Source organism: Mauremys reevesii, linkage group 15 (assembly GCF_016161935.1).
Source record: "Mauremys reevesii isolate NIE-2019 linkage group 15, ASM1616193v1, whole genome shotgun sequence".
Classification (NCBI taxonomy): domain Eukaryota; kingdom Metazoa; phylum Chordata; order Testudines; family Geoemydidae; genus Mauremys; species Mauremys reevesii.
The window spans coordinates 24,753,399-24,775,065 of record NC_052637.1 but is presented as its reverse complement, the minus strand read 5'-3'; the positions used below and the strand labels follow the sequence as shown (position 1 = coordinate 24,775,065).

General features: G+C 43.1%; 1 protein-coding gene across 6 annotated transcripts in view; it reads left to right on the top strand.

Annotated features, from left to right (window-relative positions):
* The window catches only part of LOC120383687 (protoheme IX farnesyltransferase, mitochondrial), a 196,451-nt gene that overhangs the window by 22,634 nt on the left and 152,150 nt on the right, over window positions 1-21,667 (top strand). For 4 of the 6 annotated variants that reach the window (XM_039501856.1, XM_039501857.1, XM_039501854.1 and 1 more), the window contains 2 exons: window positions 17,065-17,189; window positions 18,925-19,249. In XM_039501856.1, the coding sequence (XP_039357790.1) occupies window positions 17,106-17,189; window positions 18,925-19,249 (409 nt within the window). In that variant the 5' untranslated portion in view covers window positions 17,065-17,105. Of the gene's footprint in view, window positions 1-11,584; window positions 11,608-13,953; window positions 14,110-17,064; window positions 17,190-18,924; window positions 19,250-21,667 lie in introns of those variants that run through there. The other 2 variants (XM_039501858.1, XM_039501852.1) reach the window with 2 other exon arrangements.

Below are 21,667 nucleotides of genomic sequence, written 5' to 3'. Positions count from 1 at the left end.
ACTAGCATCGGTCAGGTCGATCAAGGGCGCCTGGTCCTAATTTTTCCTGGTAGATGGTGCAGTATGGCTGATATCCATCATCGTCATAGCAACAGGGGGCTGAGCTCCATCAGCCCCCACCCTTCATGTGTAAAGAAAAGATTCAAGTGCCCCTGAACTAGCAGAGGGATGCTGGGCTCCTCTCCTACACACTCCTTACTGTCCTGTCTGGACTATCATAGCAGCTGGAGGCTGCCTTCACTAACAAGTCACTGTGTCTTATTCCTGCATTCTTTATTACTTCATCACACAAGTGGGGGGACAATGCTACAGTAGCCCATGAAGGCTGGGGGAAGAATGAAATGAACAGGTGGGGCTGTTGCAGGAGCACCCCCTGTGAATAGCATACAGCTCATAATTTCTGCAGGATCTGACACAGAGCAGCTGTGCTCTCTGGTTCTCTGATACAGTGGTTCTCTAGTACACTTGCCCATATTCTAGGCAGGACTGATTCTATTTTTAGATACCAAAAAGGAGGGATTGACTCAGGGAGTCATTCCCAATTTTGGCTTTTGCACCCCTGGCTAAGAGCAGCCAGGGGCACTTATGACAGCAGCAAATGGAACAGTGCAAAAGGACTGGTAGCCATGCCCATCTTATTACCAATTTATGGATTGGTAGATGGTGCAGTATGGCTGATAACCATCTCTGCTGTCATGCAAAAGCAAAAGCATGCTGCTGTGTAGCGCTGCTGAATCGCCTCTGTCAGCGGCATCTAGTACACATACGGTGACAGTCACAAAAGGCAAAACAGGCTCCATGATTGCCATGCTATGGCATCTGCCAGGGCAATCCAAGGAAAAAAGGTGCGAAATGCTTGTCTGCCGTTGCTTTCCCAGAGGAAGGAGTGACTGACGACATTTACCCAGAACCACCCGCGACAATGATTTTTGCCCCATCAGGCACTGGGATCTCAACCCGGAAATGCCAAGGGACGGGGGAGGCTGTGGGAACTATGGGATAGCTACGGGATAGCTACCCATGGTGCAACACTCCAGAAATCGACGCTAGCCTCGGACCATGGACGCACACCACCGATTTAATGTGTTTAGTGTGGCCGCGCGCACTCGATTTTATAAAATCTGTTTTACAAAACCGGTTTATGCAAATTCGGAATAGTCCCGTAGTGTAGACGTACCTACAGAATCAGACTCCCAAAGAAGTAGTGTTCACAGCCTGCTGGCTTGTTTCAGTGGCACACAAAACTGTCATCCCTTGTGCAGCACAAACTTTGGAACGCCTCAGGAAGAAAAGCCCTTCTCTGGCAAAACAAGCACTAACCATAGAGTATTACTCACAAAGGCACAAAACAGACCTCTTTACACCTCCGAAGAATCTTAAAATTATGGCCTGATAGAACAGCCAGCAAAGAAACTTCACCCTCTATCAGTGAATCAAAGCATTCAGTAGCATTCAGTGTCTAGTGTTTCTTTCCACTACAGCGAGCCAAGCAAAGCCAATGCTAATCGGTTGAGAGAACTGCAAATGTTTTGAAATACTGCGTGGATTAGTGGAAAGTCCAAGATTTGGGCAGACATGAATTATTGTGTGTAGCTATAAATAAATATTGTTCCCAGCTCAGCTTCTGGCTTGTGGCCAACACACTACAAATTCATCAAAAAAAAAAATGAATGGGTTAGTGTGTTAACAAGTGCCTGATGGACTATGAAAACCGCCCTAGGGATGCACATGCTGTACATTACCAGCTAAGCATGTTTGCAAAACTTAACTCTTTGAATATGGAACTATCAAGAGGAGTCAGCCCATTTAAAATATACTGTGGGAGTTCAGATAACATCAAGAGCCTGATTCTCATTTATACTCAGGCCTCTTTACACTGCAGTGTAAATGAGCCATAATGCGGGTTCAGAGTACACTTACAACCACCTTAAGGCTCTTTTACAGTGCCAGATTGATGTAAAGAAGCTTCAGTGAGAATCAGGCCCTACATCTGAAGAATCATACTTTGTCTCTACAGGTGCAGAAGGGATAATTTAGTGATGTCTTAAATTTGTCTTTTTTTAAAAAAAAGTCTGACCTGTTTTGAATCTCATCGGGACTTTTCTATAGGCTGCTTAGCTCGCGCTCCCTGAAACAAAATATATACCTCCGCTTTCTGGTAGTATATTTCCAGGGAAGGAAGAATGGCCCAGTGGATGAGACACTGGTCAGGGAGATGGGAGACCCAGGGTCAGTTCCCTTCTCTGCCACAGACTGCCTACATGACCTTGGGCAAGTCACTGAGCCTCTCTTTGCCTCAGTTTCCTATATGTAAAACGGGGATTGAAGAGACAGGTGCTGCTGGGATAAAACTGCCCATTGAAACATCAGGTAATGACACCCCTACAATCAAGTCAGTCAGGGAATATACACACACTGCATTTCCTGGCAGAATCCCATTTGGAGAGTGACTATTCATTATGCCAATGTCTCCTGAGCTCTTTTTGCACCTCAATAGTTAGATGAAGAACATCAGAATTCAGCTTGTTTACGTGTCTGCATGTATGTGTATATATATATATATATATAAGGGGAAGCCCTGCATTTATTATTAAGAAAACAAACTTGAATATACAAAAAGTAACAAGGGAAAACAAATCTCTTCCCGTTGCGATTCCTGTCAGAATGATTCTAGTAAGGCAGGTATTTGTTTGCATGGTTTCGGGACTGCCTGATACTCTGAGTTTTGAAGGATCGGTCAATGGTTTGCTAATGCAGAAATGACACCTTGCAGGGTGCAAGAAATTACTTTAGGCTGCTAGAAGAAGGAACAAGGACACTTTATCAATAGAGCTAGAGACTTAGGAAATAAATGGGAAGGGTGTGGCAGGGGTGGGAGAGTCCATGGTGACTTAGATTACACTCTGGGATGGGGGAGTAAGAACTCACTTTACCTTCTTGCCCAGGCTACCCAAATCTTACGCTTGGTCTATGCTACAGAGATAGTCCACCTAAGGCAGCATATGTTGACCTAATTATGTCAGTGTCTACACTCTAGTGCTGCTTCCACTGAAGTAAGGGGCACACTACACCAACATAATAATCCCATCTCCATGAGAAGCGTAGTGCTTATGTCGATGTAATTAGGGAGATGCTGTGTCTCTCTATAGACATACAATGTTACTTACATTGGCTGTCAGCCCCAAGCTGGACTGACATCTGTGAACCCCCAACCCTGCCCCAGCGCTGACAACCCGGAACCTCACTGCCGCCTCCGGTGGAAGGATAGCACAAACCTGGCTGCCACTCGGACTCTCCCTGCCATCCCTCCCAGCTCATCTTCTCCCCCATGCCCAAATCCCTCACTGGGAGGCGACAGTGGACTCACAGCAGAGCTCTCCCCTCCTACCCCTGGGGCTGACAGCCTGTGAGCTGTGAGCCCACACCAGGCTCAATTTCACAGGAGGGAGCCTACCAGTAGTGAAATTGACATTATTGTCAGTTTCACTGATGCTATTACTTCACTTTTCCTCTCTGGCTCTGGCTGTCAGCCAGGGAGCTCAAGGTCTCCAGCTGTGAGCCCTGGGAGGCTGACAGCTGGAGCTCAAATAAAAAGAAACTGACAAGAATGTCAATTTCACTGCTGGTAGGCTCCCTACTGAGCCTGGTGCCAGCTGAGGGTTTGTCAGCCTGGGGTGAGGCTGGGTGGCGGCTTACAGCTGTGAGCCCATACCCAGCTGAGAGCTTGGGCTATCAGTGCAGGGATTAGTGGGGGATGGACCAGCTGTGAGCCCAGGCCTACAGCTGAACCTGTCAGACACAGGGCTACTTGGCTCCAGCTGTCAGTGTCACAATGCGCCACATCAGTCGGCGGAAATGGTCCTGGTGAGGACACACACCACTGACAGAAGGAGCAAGTGTGGACACAAACCACCCTTTTAATTACTGCAGTGGCTGTACATCGACTTAAGTCAACTTAATTTTGTAGTGTGGACAAGGCCTTATTAGAGGCAGGTGCTCAGAAATAAGCAGATGCTGCATGCCTGGTTACCCCCCACCCTTGAACAAGTGGGCAGGCAGTGGGGCAAAGCTAAGTTTTCTGTAACAGCAAGTCTGCTTCCCAGCCCTAACAGGTCTCTATTTGAAACAATGTCACTTCAGCAGACTAAGTAAGCACTAAAGCTTTCCCTAATCTGACTTTAGGTGTTCTCCGAACTATTAAAAGAATAATTTATGAAATCCCTAGATCAGTTATAGAATAGCATCAGTATGCATAATTACAAGGCTCAGGAGTGCTGTTACCCTTGCAAGTCAGTCATTTGCACTTATATAGTGTTTGGTGCTGCTGCCATGACAGCCTAAGGCATTTTTTGCTGAATTCAACAAATTCTGGGGCAGAACAACTGTCCAGACAAGCTGGTATTGAGCAAGTTGTGGTGCTTCTTGTACAAGGGCTCAAATGAAAGAGAGAAAGAGAAAGAAAGAAAGAAAAAGTAACAAAAAGGCAGAATGGGAAAATTGTTGGAAAATCATTGTCTGTGAGACAAATAAATTGCAGTACTGGACTGATGATAGCTGTGCTGAAAAGCCCTCAGTCTCACCATTAGGGAGGGCACAAGTCTCGCATGTAAACCAGACCTGGCTCTTTAAAGCCTCCAGTGAAGTCTTTCCTCAGATAGATCTTCAACTGTGCTTTGTGCTGAAACGGTTGAGGAATGACCTCTCCCCACCTTAGTCATTTGGTGAACAGTTAATAAGGGATGAGGGAACCTCATATGGGGGCCTGATCCAACTTCCACTTAAGTCAAAGTGAGTTTTTCAATTGTTTTAAGATGGTGCAGTTCAACATCCTGAAATACAGTTGGTTACCTGAAGCTTATCTAAACTACCTGAAACTCCTGAACCAGCACATTACATTTAATTATAAAATATTATTTTGTAAATTTCATGAAGTGTTTGTGCTGCACCATCACGTCATATTGGACAACAGAACAGGCAGCTGCCAAATGATTCTTCGCAGCTTTCCCTGGTTTTGGCTCAACTCTTGCAGTCCTATTTGTATCACTGTAGGAACGCCCGCTATATCGACTGGGTTACAGTTTTATGACAGTTGTGTTCTTCCACTGCTGTAGAAAGAGGGGAAACAATCATCCAGGGCACTATTGCTATGGTGAAATGGTTTTCAAATATTTTCAGGTCTTGGACCATTTCTTAAGATTGAAATAATCTTGTGGACACCCCCCCCTTCCAACCCCACAAAACCTCTGTACCCACTAGTGTGCTTGCTGTGACAATGAGCAGGGACAAAAACAATGTGCAAGGGGCAAAAGGTGAAAGTGGTGTCAAACCTGGGATATGGCGATGGTGAGACTTGAAACGCTGGAGCAGTTGGAAGATACAGGAGAGAGAAAAATAAGAGAAAATCCATTTGTTATTTTCTTTCTGGGGTGAGGCTAGGAAAGATACAGAGCAAGATGACTTATGAGACTTTCAAGAAACAGCCCATCAAGATAAGCAAAGGGGAAATCTCAATGATAAGAAAGTGGCAAAAAGAAGAGCTGAATCCATGGAACCATGAGCAAATGAGCAGTCCAGTGCAGGCTGCAGCATCAGCCAAGTAAGCAGACACTTTGGAGGAGGTTAACTGGGCACAGTTCAGGGCAGTAAATAGCCCACGTTGAGGGAATGAGGAGAGAGGGATTGAAGTGATAACCTGACAAGCCAAGGAACGGATGGCAGGAGTTGGGAACCATACTGACTAATCAAGCTCTATGTGAGGGTAGCCAGAGATGATGGGGAAGCTTAATCTCCAAGTCCTTGAGGTTAGCGTGCTGTGGCATTGGACTTCACCCTGCCAGATAAGACCTAGAAGACAGATGGGATCAAGGAATGGTCAGATCAGAACCAACTCTACCAGCTAGAGCTCTGGGGAATGCAGTTTATTGTAGAGGGAGACAGAGGCCCCACTGTGTAGCTTAGAAAAAACTGCTAGCCAGGGAGAGAAACTAGTTAGAAAGTGAGTCTTACCACGGTGTGGGATCTAAACAAATGACAGCCACATCAGTAAGGGAGGGTGTGTACTTTATATACACACTGTTCTCTTCCTCAGCTGGTTAGAAGGCATGAAAGAAATTACTTTGCTAAGTTAAAGAAGAGATGTTATGTAAACTATTTCTTTACTTTTCATGATTTTTCTCCCTGCTCTTAGATAACCTTGTTTTTATCAGAGCTATTGAGTTCTAGCCAGTTTTGGGAATTTCAAATACATCATCAGAGAGAGGGGAAACCATCAACCTGTGAGACGTAGAAAAAGAATGGTGGCTGGAGGCTACCCAGCTCCTGATTCTCAGTCGAAGGGCACAGACTCAGGGGACCTCCCGCTTAAAGAGTGCCATTTGCAAGGCTATAGTCTGATGGAAACGCTTAATGACCAGCATCTAGAATCTTGTTTAAGGGGCAAAAGGTTACATTTGTTTTGATGTAAAAGCAAGGTTAGGGCAAGTGCAAAAGGGACAATGGAAATACACTTGCTTTAATGTGAATCTGGACTTTCCCCATGGATCTGGATTGTTTGCTCTGCCACTTTTATTAGGAGTCAATCTCTTCATGCTCTGTTCGTTCCAAGTCACTTTGCTGTTCGCTTCTATTCACCTGTGTGTTCGCTCCTCCACCAATTTAGGTGTCATCTGCAAATTTGATCATGGCTGAATGTATACCAGGGAAATGCCTGACAAGGAAATACACAACACCTGTACAGGGAAATGCTTGGGTTTTTTTTTTTTTTACTTGAACTAAGCTACTGGAAGCGTCACTGCTTATAGACTGATAGATACATTACAAGGGCTACCCTTGAACACCACATGGAAGCTTGAGCTACTACAAAATGCAGGGGTGGCTCCAGGCCCCAGCACGCCAAGCACATGCTTGGGCCGGCATGCCGCGGGGGGTGCTTTGCCGGTCGCTGGGAGGGCGGCAGGCAGGGCTCCGGTGGACCTCCCGCAGGCGTGCCTACAGGTCCACCAAAGCTGCGGGACCAGTGGACCCTCCGCAGGCACGCCTGCGGGAGGTCCACCAGAGCCGCGGGACAGGCGACCGGCAGAGCGCCCCCCGGGGCATGCCGCCGTGCTTGGGGCGGCGAAATGTCTAGAGCCGCCCCTGACAAAATGGTATCAGTTCCTGTGCCTCTTCCTCTGTAATGACCAGGGCTTACATTCAGCTCATGTCCGGAGCAGAGCTATGGTAAATATTTTCAAACCTGTGGGGCAGAAGCCCCAAGCACTGGCACCTACTGCAGAGGCTCCTGGAAATACTCTATGAGAATTTAAGCCCTGGTAATGACTCCAAATTGTCTTCCAGACGCAGCACATGTGCTGATTAACCTGGAACGTGGATCTCTGTAAAGCTTCATAGGTATCAATAGTTTTTCATTTTAGACCCATGCTTTACCTTTGCCTCTCATAAATCTCCTGTTACCTGACTCCCTCTGATGTAAACATCAGGGATGCTGACTCACGAGACAGAAATGATGGGAAATTGCATTTATGCTCAGGGAAAAATGAACATCATTTTAAGTAACGGCAGTAACTAATTCAATGCCCATTACCATCAGCTGGAGTTTTCCCAGTGACTTCAGTAGGAGCTGGATCAGGGCCTAACTGGGGAGGTATTTTCCCTACAGGCAGCTTGGCTGGGACTTGGCACTGTTCCACCTCCCTCTGGAGTATTCAGCTGGATCTTCTGTTCAGATCAGGTGGCACACAGCACACAATCCATTTCCAGGGATTGAGGCTCTGCGCCAAACCCGCTTTCAAAGGTTTTTAGACTCCTAACTGGAGCCTAAATATCTTTGAGGAGCTGGACCTTTGGGCTTTGTGGCACCTTGGTTTTTCTCATCTTCTTCTTCTGGGTTTCTAATATGCCTTGTGACCTTCATTTTGGGTCTGAATCCCACATTGGTGTGCCATAGTGGGGTCCCAGACAGATTGGTTCTGGAACTGTGCAGAGCTACAGCACAGCTTACCATGTTATATTACTTCACTAAATTACATGGTAGTTATAGTTCTGAAATGATCTGTAAAGGTTACCAGAATAACAGCAGGACGCCATCCTATTTATATTACACTAGGTCTTAAAAGTTCCCTATCTGAAAGTACATCAAGTCTCTGTGGAGTTACAACATCAATGACATATTCCATGAAGCAAGCAAAATATAATATTTTTACAGTAGGTCTTTAAATCATTTTCTGACAACAAATCTGTCTTGCAAGGATCCTTGTTGGTATGATATCTCAGGAGCAAGAGTGGGAGAGATTCGAAGATTAATGGAAAATAATAATGGACCATCTCCATGAATGTGCCCTTTATTGTATCCAGCAATTGCATTCTGCTGCTGAGATCTAATTAAGCACCACCAGTCAAATTTATGATTGTGTTAATAGGAAAAAGGATCGTATAACGCTGTTAATATGTGCTCTATAATTAACGTTAATGGGAGTCGCGTGGTTAAATCCACCCCCCCTCGCATCACCCTGAAAATGTACCTCAGGGCGTGTTGTTTATTTTATAACTGCACAGAGACAAAAATACATGCAAAAACAGTTGCCCATCTTAGCAATTAGCTAGGAAAATTATAGATGCCTCAAAAATCAGAGCCTATCCCTGAAATGATGTTTGACCTTGAACTCTAGCAGCAGTACAGGATTCTACTTTAATCCACTCCAAGTGGTACACTGAAAAACATGCGGCAGATGCATTTATAGCTGAGTTTTTACAAAGTGGCTCTAAGGATCTGAGCCTGCAAGGTGGTGAGTGCTGGCTACAAATGCCTAATGGCCTCCATTTTAATATTGGGAATGAGAGTACTCAGCACCTCTTGGAAGTGTTCAGCACCTTGTAGGACCAGACCCAAAGTAGCCAGCCATGTAATCTGTGCAGTATTCAGCAGAAGTGTCTTTCAGATTAGATATAACACTGTGGGCCTGATGCTCATGCCCATTAAAAATCCTAAGGTGTTTTTGCAAGAGTTGGTCAAGTTCCAATTTTGGGTATTATGTTCTGCCTACCTAAAATTATCCTCATAGTTTCATCAGGAGAAATTTTTCATCATTTCCCCTGTGTCCAAGCATCTGGAAGTACAATGCTTCTTAATTAGAATACTAGCACTTTACACCCACTTTGCCATAGTATAACTTACAACACAAGGTACAGGGCCATGGAAAATCAGGTCCTAAATCTTGGATGTGCTCTACAAGGCATTTAATGGACTGAGATCTGAGTACCTCAAAGAGTGCCTTGTCCTACATAACCCAGACCAGACTTTTTTTTTTTTTTTAATCAACTGAACTAAAACCAACCATCTCTCTACACCCTGTTTGGCTGTTTCATGTGTTTCTTTTCTGGGTGTTCTTTTCTGAAAAGGTAACTGTGATAAATTTGTGGAAGACTCAAAAAGCAGAGAGTTGCAAACACAGAGAGAGACAGACCCAAACTTCAAAGTGACATGGAGTAAGTAGAACAGTCGGGTCACATGGTAACAAGATACATTCCTAATAAATATGAAGTCCTACTTCTAAGAGAGAGACATTAAACAGTCTGGAAATAAATGTTACAAACTGGGGGTACATTCACTGCATTAAATTGAGTTTGTTTCCATCTTAGCTCCTGAATAATGCCCTAACATGACTTTTTCATGGAACCAAGAACGATAGTGTAGCCCAGCGTTAGGATGGAAATGGTCCATAGGAAGAGCTGTATCTTAAGATACTGAGTAACATTTTTAAAAGCACCCAAGTGACTTAGGCACCCAAGTTCTATTTTTAAAAGTAACTTAGGAATTTAGGAGCCCAAATCCCATGAACATCAGTTCCTGGAGGTAAATTTGTCAAAGGTGCCTACGTGATTTAAGAGCCTAAGTCTTATTTTAAAAAATGATTTAGGCATGTAAGTCCCACTGACTTTCAATAAGTCTTAGGCTCCTCAGTTTCTGTGACTTTTGAAAAGGTACACAGGCTCCTAAATCACTTTGGTGATTTTGAAAATTTTACCCATGGCTTTCAGATATGAAATTGTTTGAGAACTATTGTCTTAGATCATTATAGCCAACACAAGGTGAAAGAAAATATGATTAAAAACAAGATCATTCATCAGGCTAACAAAAACAAAAGGTTAATTATCTACAGATAACGGATTTACCAACCAAAGGTTTAATGTATACACACAATCAAACATAAGAAAAAATACTTTATATATACACAGGAGAATTATACTAAAGACCTTTTATTAGTCTGAAAAATTATTACTCTTCCTTATCTATCCTACAACTGTAAAAAGTCTTTCCAACTACCTCTCGACAGAGACTCATTTCAACACTTCATCCTTTCTATGATTTCAGGAATGTGAGAATAACCAACAGACTCCAGGCTGGAAAAAAGGTTATTCAGAGTTCCCAGCTTCCTTTTTGTCCTCCACCAGGAAGTCAGAGCAACTACCTGCTTGGTATCCAAGTCTAAACTCTTGCGCCAGCGTAAATGTAGACGCTCCCACCTGCCTCACAACTCCCTGACTAAACCGTCATCAGTTGGACACCACCACCCACCCCCAAGCAAAAAATGCTTTTGAACATGCATTGCTCAGTTGCTTTAGGGAACGTGATGTGGTCACCTCTTCAAATTCCAGTGCACTCTCTTACCACACTACCACAGACGGAGTGTAAACTTGCAACATTTACTGATGATGAGTCTAGGGATGTGGACAAGGAAAATACAGTGATAAAGGAGGCAAGCAGTCCACTGGTAATGCTGTGAGCAGGGAAGGTTGTAGGACTTTAGAGGCGTCTTCATGAGTCATAAGCTTGAGATCCCGCCCAGAACTCTTACTTGCACCTTGTGGGCTGTTTGTAATGCAGCTTTTACACCAAGCTTTATGCTGCAACTACTAATCACACTGTGACACTGCACCTGATATTCTTCATAGTGATATTATGATATGGTTATCATTATGATGCATTTTATGCAAGATGGGTCATGTGAGATGTCTCACTGAAAAGGTTATGATTTGCTGAATATGATTATCCTATTTGTATGGATGAATCAGTTTTGTATCTGAAGTTATAAATACTGACTTTGTATCCGTACACCTGGGTAATGCCCACTAGACAAGATGCTTTCAGTCTAAATAGCTGGTTGTAAAGGGCCTATGCAGGGTAATGGGCCATTAGAAAGAACAATAGGCCTTAGGAGAAGCTTATCAATCACCTGGTGAGCCTTCCTGAGAATGATGGCTGCTACCACTCTATAAGGACATGTAAGCAGGCCACATGATGCTGGACTCCATCTTGGGATGTCAGTATTTTTCCACAGACTGGTCTGGGAACCAAGCTTTGGGAACAAAGGGCTCCTGCCATATGCAAAAGCTATATAAGTCAGGGAGTGACATCATCTGGGGTTCTTCACACCCCACACAAGAAGACTCCTGGAAACACCTGAGGAACACAAACTGAACTGGAGGAAGTGCTGGACCCAGGCTAAAGGGATTTCTAGCCTGTGTATGAAACACCTGAGGATTCCAAGCTGTAAAGCAAGTGAAGCTTGCCCCTTAAGAATCTGCAGCTTACTTGTATCATCTCTTAGGGTGAGAATCTGCTATTCATATCCAATCTATCTAGTATATTTTGTTTTTGCTAGGTAATCTGCTTTGATCTGTTTGCTATCACTTACAATCCCTTAAAATCTATTTTTGTAGTTTAATAATAGTTTTTGTTTTTATCTAAACTAGTGATCTCTGACTGGAGTGCTTGGGGGAAAATCTCTGCTTGGTTACCACACGTGTGCATTGTTCTCTTCACATTGAGGGAGAGGCGGTCTGGGTATTAAACCCATATACTGGCCAGATTTGACCAGGGCAGGAGGGTACTGCTCTGGGGTCCCAGGGTGGGAAGCTGATGGTTAGAAAGCCTGCTTGTAACTGCAGCTGGGTGTGTCCCTACCAGTGTGAATGCTGGTGAAAGTGCAGGCTGGAGGGCTTAGCAACCTGTCACAGCAGTACAGTGTGAGTGGGAGCCCGAGCTGATGGGTCAGGGAGCTCAGTGGTACCCCAGTTTCAGGTGGCACCCCAGGGGGGAACCCATTGCACACATCATTACCCCAGCAAACTATATAATGCGCTAAAGTAATTCTTGCCTTCAGCAGTGATAGGTGGATACAAAGGCAAAACTTGCTGGAAAGGTGACCTGGCACTCATTTTGTATGAACTGTTAGACCAGGGGTCCCCAATGTGGTGTCTAAGTGCACCTGCGTACTGGCCATTGGACGAGCATCCGCTGAAATGCCGCTGACAAGCTGCGTCATCCAGAGGCGTTGCCGCCGATTTTCAGCGGTATTTCGGCAGCAACACCTCTGGATGATGCTACTTGTCAGCGGCATTTCAGCGGCAATGCCTACTGACGTTGCCGCTTGTCGGCGGAAATTTCAGCAGATGCTCGTCCGCCGCCACAGTCCTCCGTGGCTTGTCCTCTGGCAGGTGCCAGACAAAAAAGGTTGGGGACCACTGTGTTAGACAATTCTCTCATAAAATAGATATAGATATTGAACCAATGTGTACAAAATGGAGTCCAATATTCTATGTATAGTGGAGCCCCTGCAAAACACTGGGGTTTGGAGCCACTTGACTTTTGCTAGGATGCACAGTATGGGGTTCAGCCAAAGATATAGAGGTGTGCACTTTAGTTGTGTACAGTATCTGTTCATCAGTTGTCGGTTTTTCAGGAGCGGGAGGCAGAGAACATCTGCACTGGCTGTTCAAAGGAACTCAGCAAGTGCAGGGAGGCAAGAATGAAATGCATTTATCATTAATGTTATATAAAATAAAACTATGTGTTATCATCCCATTTATTCTCTTAACAAATATGCTAGTGTTCAGCAGTTACATCCATTTCACTTAGACATCAGCTCAAAACAACACAGTAGCAGCAATCCTGGATATTTGGTTGGGTTTTTATGATGTTACACACGTGTATGTGTGTGTCGTATAAAACATATTTTATTTGTTACCATACCCATGTTTCTAATAATTACTATATTTAATTTTCTGTTGCCTTAGGCCTTTCAGCTATACTGCTTTCCAAGTCTCTCTTTCCCAGTGAAGATTTTATTAACCATGTTTATTGCGGAAGTGCCTAGGGACCCACCAAAAACTGGGCCCCATTGTGCTAAGCACTGTACAGGGTAATATACAGTCCCTATGTTTTGGATAACTTTTCTCCACATCCTTGCATCTTCCCAGGCTGAGTCTCCTTTTATCTGCTCCATGTGCTTCTCACTGCTCGCATTTCCTTTTTATATGATTTCTCTACATTCACTGCCATGTAGACGGGTCTCCTATTTTACTACCAACTTCAAATGTAACTAAGACATGTATTTTTTTTCTATTCTCCCCCCACCAGCAGATGAAGAAGAGAACTCTCTAGTCTACAAGGCAAGGCTTTAAACTCGCTTATTTAAACTGCTGTAAAAGGCTGTGCGAACTCTCTTATTTGTTTTTTAACCAGGCTTCTTTCAGGGTTAGTGAGGAATAGATATTAACTAAGCTGAAAAAGATACTCTTCAACTGTAGGGGATTTGTATTAACTAAGCTGGTTTAAAAACAGGTTTAAATTAAATCGCAGTAAATTTCTCACGTGAATTATGGGTCTAGGCGTGATCGCCCACGCCACAGTGCCCCACCCCTGCCTGACAGGATGCCAGTGCCCACCAGGCCGGCATTCCCATTTCCCGGTCTTGGGTACCAAGCGCCCATCCCTATCCTTGCCAGGGCGCCCCCGTCCCAGCCCGCTCCAGGGCGCCCCCCTCCCTACCTCCCGTCCCAGCCCCGCTCCAGGGCGCCCCCTCCTTCCGGCTCCTGGAGCCCCGCCATCCCATACTAGCTGGGCTACCTGCCCCCCCGCTGCTCCGTACCAAGAGGCAGCAGCCCCGTCACCAAGTGACCCATATTCCCCGCCCCGGAAGCGCTGACCCGGAAGCAGTTTGACGGTCGAACCGGGCAAGATGGCGGCGCCCAGGCGGTGAAGGGAGCGGGAGGTGCCGCTACGGGCTATGAGCGCGGCCCGGCGCTGCGGCCCACCCCGGGCTCTCACAGGTACCCACCGGGGGCAGTACCCTCTCCCTGCGCGGTTCAGGGCAGGGGCTGCGGGAGGGCCAGGGAGCGAGCCGGGCTGTCCCGGTCAGGGAAGTGCCTTGAGGGCAGGGGATTAGACCAGCTTCTGGGAAGGGTGGAGCCAGGTGTGTGTGTGTCATATTGGTGCTGCCTGGACTGGCTGCAAGGACTTTCTCTAGTTCTCCTACAGTAGGGCTCGGAGCTTCCCATCCTTAATGAACATCTGCCCCCGTTGAAAAGGGGGGTCTGGGCCATGAATTCCTACAGAGTCTGATCTTTCACTAAATTAATACAATTCTCAGGGTGGCAGAGAAAATCTTCCAGATGTGATTGGAGGTGGTTTCCTTTGGCTGCGTCTGCAGACAGACAGCTCCTCTGGTCTCATTGCTGCCTTAAGCAGCAGCATGACATTAGTAAGTTTCACTGCTGCTATTAGCAAATCTGTAGGCAACAGCAGGATTGCCAAGAAACCTGCCAGTTTCAGGTTGACCTAAAAAACCACTGTTTTCTCTTTTTCTAAATCCTTCCTCGAGTTCTGCTTTTACACCTACAGGAAATATTGGACTGATTGAGGAGCAGTTGGACAAAACTTATTTGTTTGTTTTAAAAAAATCAAAACAATATTGAAACCCTGAATAACGTGATGTTTATCACACAGTAACTACTTGTATGTTTTATCTTTTCTCCTTCTGTTTATCATTTTGTCTTTTACATCTTGATCCTGAAAATACATATGTGTTTAATTTTAAGCAGGTGAGTCCCACTGAGACTGCTCACCTGTGTAAAGTTATTCAGTTATATAAATGTTTGCAGGATCATGGGGTTGGATTATAAATGTTTTGGGAGAGGGATTCTGTTTATATAGGGCTAGTACACTGAGATGTCAGTCATGACTGAGGATTTTGAGTATTACTGCAGTACAAATAATAGAGAATACATAAACAGAGACTTTCTCTGAGAACAGTGTTTGCCTATAGATTGTGCTATAGATCCGGGGTTCTCAAACTTCATTGCACTGCAATGCTCTTCTGACAACAAAAATTACTACATGACCCCAGGAGAGAGAACTGAAGCCTGAGCTCCACTGCCTCAGGTGGGGGTGGGAGGGGGCAAAGCTAAAGCCCATGCCCCACTGTCCTGGGCAAGGAGGCCAAAGCTGAAGCCCAAGGGCTTCAGCCCCAGGCAGGGAGCCTTTAACCTGAGCCTTGCTACCCAGGGCTGAAGCCCTCAGGGTTTGGTTTTGGCCCTTGGCGGTGGGGCTCAAGCTTCTGCTCTGGCCCTGGGCCCCAGCAAGTCTAAGCCAGCCCTGGTGACCCCATTAAAATGGGGTCCTGACCCAGTTTGAGAACTGCTGCTATAGATTAACTCTACCACTTCAGCCTCCTAAAATAACGCCAGCCTATTTAGTGATATATGTATGGTTGAATTAAAATGATTCTGAGGCTGTGTTTACAGTACCTCCACCCCCGGACACTCCGGGGATCGATGCATTGGAGTCAATTTAGCGGGTCTAGTGAAGACCCACCAAATTGACTGCAGATCAGTTTCCAGTCAACCCCACTACTCTACCCCAAATGAGAAGAGTAAGGTACGTCAACAGGAGAGTGTCTCCCATCAACCCAGCATAGTGTGGACCCCACGGTAAGTCGACCTAAGCTACGTTTTTCACGTAGGTGGAGTTGCGTAGCTTATGTTGACTTACCGCGGTAGTGTAGACATAGCCTGAGGCAAAAGAAAAAAAAATCCTTACCCATATTAGTTGGGGTACAATGAACAGTTTTAGCAACACATTATACAGAAACATTATTTAGCAAGTAGTTGTACCCTTATTATAGATTATGGCCTTGAGTGGGAATGTTGAGTCCTTCACTCAGGAATAGTTATTGATATGGCAAAGATATTCACTAATGAGGCATAGTCTGGAAAAGGTGAATTTAGTTAAAATAAACAAGGCTTTGTCAACTGAATTGCCATATGCAGTGGTTAAAACTGGTGCAACAGAACATTCTTGATGATAATTGAGATAAAGTACACCTATCTCCATCCTTTTTTCTTTCTTGCTCTCATGCAGTGACATGCTGTGGTATTTGGCTTAAAAGTTGGAAATAAGTATTTAAATCCTCCAACTCTCAGTCTTTCTCCCTGTCCAGAAGAGCAAACAAGCTTTCTCTGGCATTTTTGAATAACACTTGTACAACATTTTTTTGCCATGAAAACCTAGAAACTACTTGTGTTCCTTTAAAAAAGCATCCTCATTATGTATAGCAAGTCAATGGCAAGTTATAAAAATGGTTATGTAGTTATTTTCTCAGTAACTTGCACAGCAGTATGATGAATTCCTGTTAAAGAAATCATGAGGTTGTATATTCCCCAGAACCTACAATTCTAGTTATTGGTCCTTAGACTTGTCGTGTGTAGTTTTGGATGTGTAAAACACACACACCAGATTCATAAATATTGTTAAAGCTGAAGTCTCCCTTTTTATGGTGGTTTTAGATGGCACACTTGACTAGCTCAGGTTTTTAAGATCAGTTATAAAGATATGCACTAGGGCTGGCATAAAATTCCTCTTAATGTGACTGTTTAACTCTAGTGCTATTTTTATGTGAAGTACTTGCTCTAAGCAAATGTTCCAGCTTGTTGCCGATGTGTGTCTCGGTAAATACATTTATAGCATATGGAGGTGGGAATAGGGGAAAAAGTTATAAGACTAACTCTGAGAGGCGGCTGGAAAGTAAAATATTCAGCTCCTCTATCTAGTCTGCAAACATCCTGTAGGCTCCCTCACCATCTATACCAGCTAAGTAGTGCTTGTGCTTAGCCCTCCTAGAGAGTGCTGCGTGGTGCTGAGGACAGTAAGCATTGCCAGTGGGTTTGCTTCTAATACTTACTGTGAAGAAACAATTGAGATCCAAACATTCTCCCTTTTCTGTGTAGGATTATTTGTCTGGCACCTTCCGAAACCAGCAGTACGGCAAATGCCATGCAAGTTTATGCACTATTGTGGAGTAGTCAATAAAAGATGGATTACATTTCAGCACCTTAACTTCCTCAAACGCATGGTAAGTGAAGAGAGTGTCTTAATTCCCTGTTGACTATTTTTCTGTTTTGCCTTATGCTACATAGGAAATTAAAATGTTTACCAATTACAAGTGGTATATGGCACTCATTTTCTGGAGTAGTGTGTTTCCTTTTAAAAGATTCATCCTGAAACTTAAACATATTGATCTAATTCTACCAAAGTTTTTGAGGGCAAAGTGTAAAGTCAGGCTTGCTTCTTAAATTTTTATATTTGGAATAGAGTGAACCTGCAAAAGGAAAGGCAGAATTTGTACTTTAAGTCCTAATTCATTGAGAGAAGTCCTGAATAGATTAAGATAATAGGTTAAATTTTTCTGTACTATGTAAATAGGCAGTGCATTAGCTGTTTATATTGCAAAGCTATAACGGTCACGGACAGCTCAAGGAAATCCCTCTCCTCTTCACAGAACAGATGCATAATGAATAGTAGTGGTGTAAAATTCTCCTCACTGTCCGTTTTCATGTGCTGCAACTCTGACTTGCAAGGACCATCTCTAGGGCTGGGATGATAGTTCAGTCTTTATGTCTATTATGTGGTGTGTCTGCTGTGATTGACATGAAAGGACCAGATACTTTCAATGTTGATGGTATTTTTGGATATCCGTCTAGTAGGAACCAGAGTGAGATCATAACTCATTCCACATATGGGTTACCAAACTGTCAGACTTTTTGTTGCTAGTAACTTGGGCTGCATTCAGATTAGTCATTCAGAGGTGAAAAGCTCCCTACCAACCCCTGAAAGCTCCTCTAGTAACCTCTATTACTCAGTTGTACAAGTATTGCACCACAGATTGTTAAAACCTAGACCTTGTTTGTATATTTGGCTTGGTATATATTAAATGGAACATTTTAGACAAGAAAGCTGGGGGGTTGGAAAAGCTAAGTGCTTTTTTGTTTACCTGAAACTTTTTAAAGGAGCTTTAAATGCAGCAAAAAACACAATATAAAACTTAATTGCAGCTTAGCCTCTTTGTTGTCAGTGGGAGAAATGAAGCATCATGTGCAATAACACCCTTCTAATCTTTGTCTTTCTATATTTTTTCTTTCAAATATTCTCTAAAGGTATAGGTAAACTAGGTAAGGGAAACTAAACTGAAATTAGGAATTGATGATGGAAAACTAAGTTGAAGGAGATAATTTCTAGTGGATAAGGGATTATCTTTTAGAGGTCTTTCTTTGGCTATTGAACCAGTTGACTGTATCTTAAAAGACTGCAAGACACCTAACACTTTTAATAATTGGAGTTTAATTGCACATTAAATTATATATACACATGTCCATACAATACATATCCACAACATGCTTTAAAGTGAAGCAAATGTTTGTAGAACAAACAACAGTACTCAACACATTAGAACAAGAAGTAGTAAAGAATAATATTTCCAGTTAAAACTGCAAGGGAAAATTTATTTAGACCTGAAGTAATTCCCTACATAGAAACTAATGTTATTTATGCAGCAGTGAATTGGAAAGCTGCTTTTGTTGTATCTTGTGCAATTGCAGACACCCCTTTGTGAATGAAGTGAGCACTTGAAATGCAGGCTATCTTTACAATATCAGCACCATGAAATTCTCTTCTTTAATCATAAAAGAAATATAGCAATACAATATAATAGTACTATTTATTTCTATTGTCATTAGCAAGCTATTGTTAGGAAAAGCTTTTTAACTCTTCTGTTAAAAATATCTCAAATTAATATATATTTTTCTATTCAGTATGTAACACAGTACAACAAAGACCTCAGTCAGCAAGCAAAACCAAAGTCAGATCCAGTTGCACCTCCTTTCCTTGAGAAAAAACATTTGGGTCAAGAAAAAACAGTTATACATGAGATCAGACCAGTTTCACCTCTTCACCCACCTTCGTCTGAGACTTCGAACAGAAATGAATTCAAAGCAGTAAATTCAGCTGCAATTGTAGAAGACTTGGCAACAGCCATAGGAGCAGAATCCAAAGAAGAAAAACAATGGAAAGAAATGAAGCTACAACTGGATGATTTACCAGGAATTTTGGCACGTTTGTCCAAAATCAAACTTACAGGTACTATTGGCAACTTTTCAGTTTCATGCAGATTCTCTGATTCAGAGTTCTCAATCTTGTTCATAGTGTGGTCCACATTTTAAACAAAGATTGGTCTCATGGACACCTTCCTTCCACATTGTTATCCCACAGATCACTTAATATACCTGTGTCATTTTTAGTTTCTTTTTAATCACATTTTGCTGCTAGAAATAAGGAGCCAGCACCATGTGATGAACTAGCTGTCGATAGACCACAAGCAAATGTTCTGTGGACTACTAGGAGTTCTCAGACCACAGTTTGAGATACAATTGGAACAGAAATTCTCGAACTGTGGTCTGCAGATAGTCTACTGAACACTTGCTTGTGGTCTATGGACAGCAAGTTTAAGTTAAACTTAAATCTATCACCAAAAGAAGGTAAAATAGATTCTAGTGATGGTATCTTTTTGTAATCAATATTTTCTGTATTGTCTGTTTCCATTTTTATCTCATATTGATATGAACCATTCTGTATTTTAGGGTATGGTGGAATTTTACAATGAATATATTAAATATTTAAAAGAAAATCCTATCTCCAAGCCTTATCAATATTATTCTTTCTGATCTCCTTGTCTTTAAGTTTAGCAGTGGTTCTTGTCAATCTCATATTAAAAGCATTGAGGTAGCAATGTGGATACAGTCCATAACTTATCTGGCAAAGTGTTTGTGACATAAACTTAGTTTCCTAAAATAAAATGTTATTTCAAAAGTCAGCAAAACTCTATACTCTTTTAGTTCTCCAAACCAGCAAAGGAAACAGCTTGTTAAATATGTTATAGTTATGTATCATTTATGTTATCCTGGACACAGATTTTTGAGTAGCAATATTTTATTATTCTAATAGTAATGTATAGCATTTATATACTTTTCAAACATAGATCAAAGTCCTTTATCCTCTGTTTTATACCTGAGGAAACAAATGTTCAGAGTTAAGCGATTTGGCTAATGCCTCACATCCAGTCTGTGGCAGAACCAAGAATACAAATCAGATCTCCTAACTACCAGTCTGGTGCCCTCTCCAGAGGATCACAGTATCTCTCTAGTGTTAGAACTGCACAGTAGTACCATAACTGTTGTTATAGTTCAGGGGTCAGCAGCCTTTCTGAAGTGGTGTGCCGAGTCTTCATTTATTCACTCTAATTTAAGGTTTCGCATGCCAGTAATACACTTTAACATTTTTAGATGGTCTCTCTCTGTAAGTCTATAAATATATAACTAAACTATTGTTGTATGTAAAGTAAATAAGGTTTTAAAAATATTTTAAAAGATTCATTTAAAATTAAATTAAAATGCAGAGCCCCCTCCACCCCCCAGCAGGGCTGGCTCCAGTTTTTTTACCACTCCAAGCGGTGAAGAGAGGGGAAAAAAAAAAAAGATAAAGCCGCGATCAGCGGCACTTTGGCGGCTGCTCTACTGCGCCGCTTCATTCTTCGGTGGCAATTCGGTGGCCGATCCTTCCCTCCGAGAGGGACTAACGGACCCGCTGCCAAAGACCCGGACGTGCCACCCCTTTTCATTGGCCGCTGCAAGCACCTGCTTCCTGCGCTGGTGCCTGGAGCCCGACCTGCCACCCAGACCAGTGGCCAAGACCTGGGCAGTGTGAGTGGCACTGAAAATCAGCTCACATGCTGCAGGTTGCCTACCTCTGTTATAGTTCATCAAATAAAATTCCTAAGATTGTTTTACTTTTTTACTTTTGTCCTACAGTATTTCATTTCCTAGCCCTTAATTTTCCACAAAAAAACCCTACTGAGTAAGTACAATGTACAGGTGATATGTAGGGGTTCTTCTCTTTAAAAAAGTTGATTTTATTGCTTTCAACATCTGTTAGACACATGGATTTTACATCTGTGGAAACTGATTTTGAATGTATATCCCAACATTGCTCCTCACTGCTTTGGAGATATCCAGAATAAGATTTGACAACACTCATCTGATCAGTAGTGCATAAGAATTCTCTTCACCTTGGACCTATTTTGAGGGTACTCCTGCACTAGTGTATGATTGGGATTAATAAAACATGAGGATGGAAAAATGGCTCTTGGAGACTGATAGACATCTTTGTTGCCAGTTGTTGTCAGTGACTTCAGTCTTGTCAGCAATATAGCTTTGTAATTCTATGTAGCAGCATCTAGCCAAGGATCTCAGAGTTCTTTACAAACATTAAACCTCACAATGCTCCTGTTAAATGAGTACATGGCCTATTTGTAGCCCTCAGTTGTGCTGCCCCTTTCTCTACGGTGGTTGCTTTATTTTCTCGCTGCTCATTAGTAGTAATAGTTTGAGCTTCTATAATGCCTTCCGTGCATGGATCTTTAAGCTCTGTATGGACAGCTAAGTTTCCTGTCATCTCTTCGGTGAGATTATTTTAAGTGACTTCTTTGAGAAGCTTGTGGCC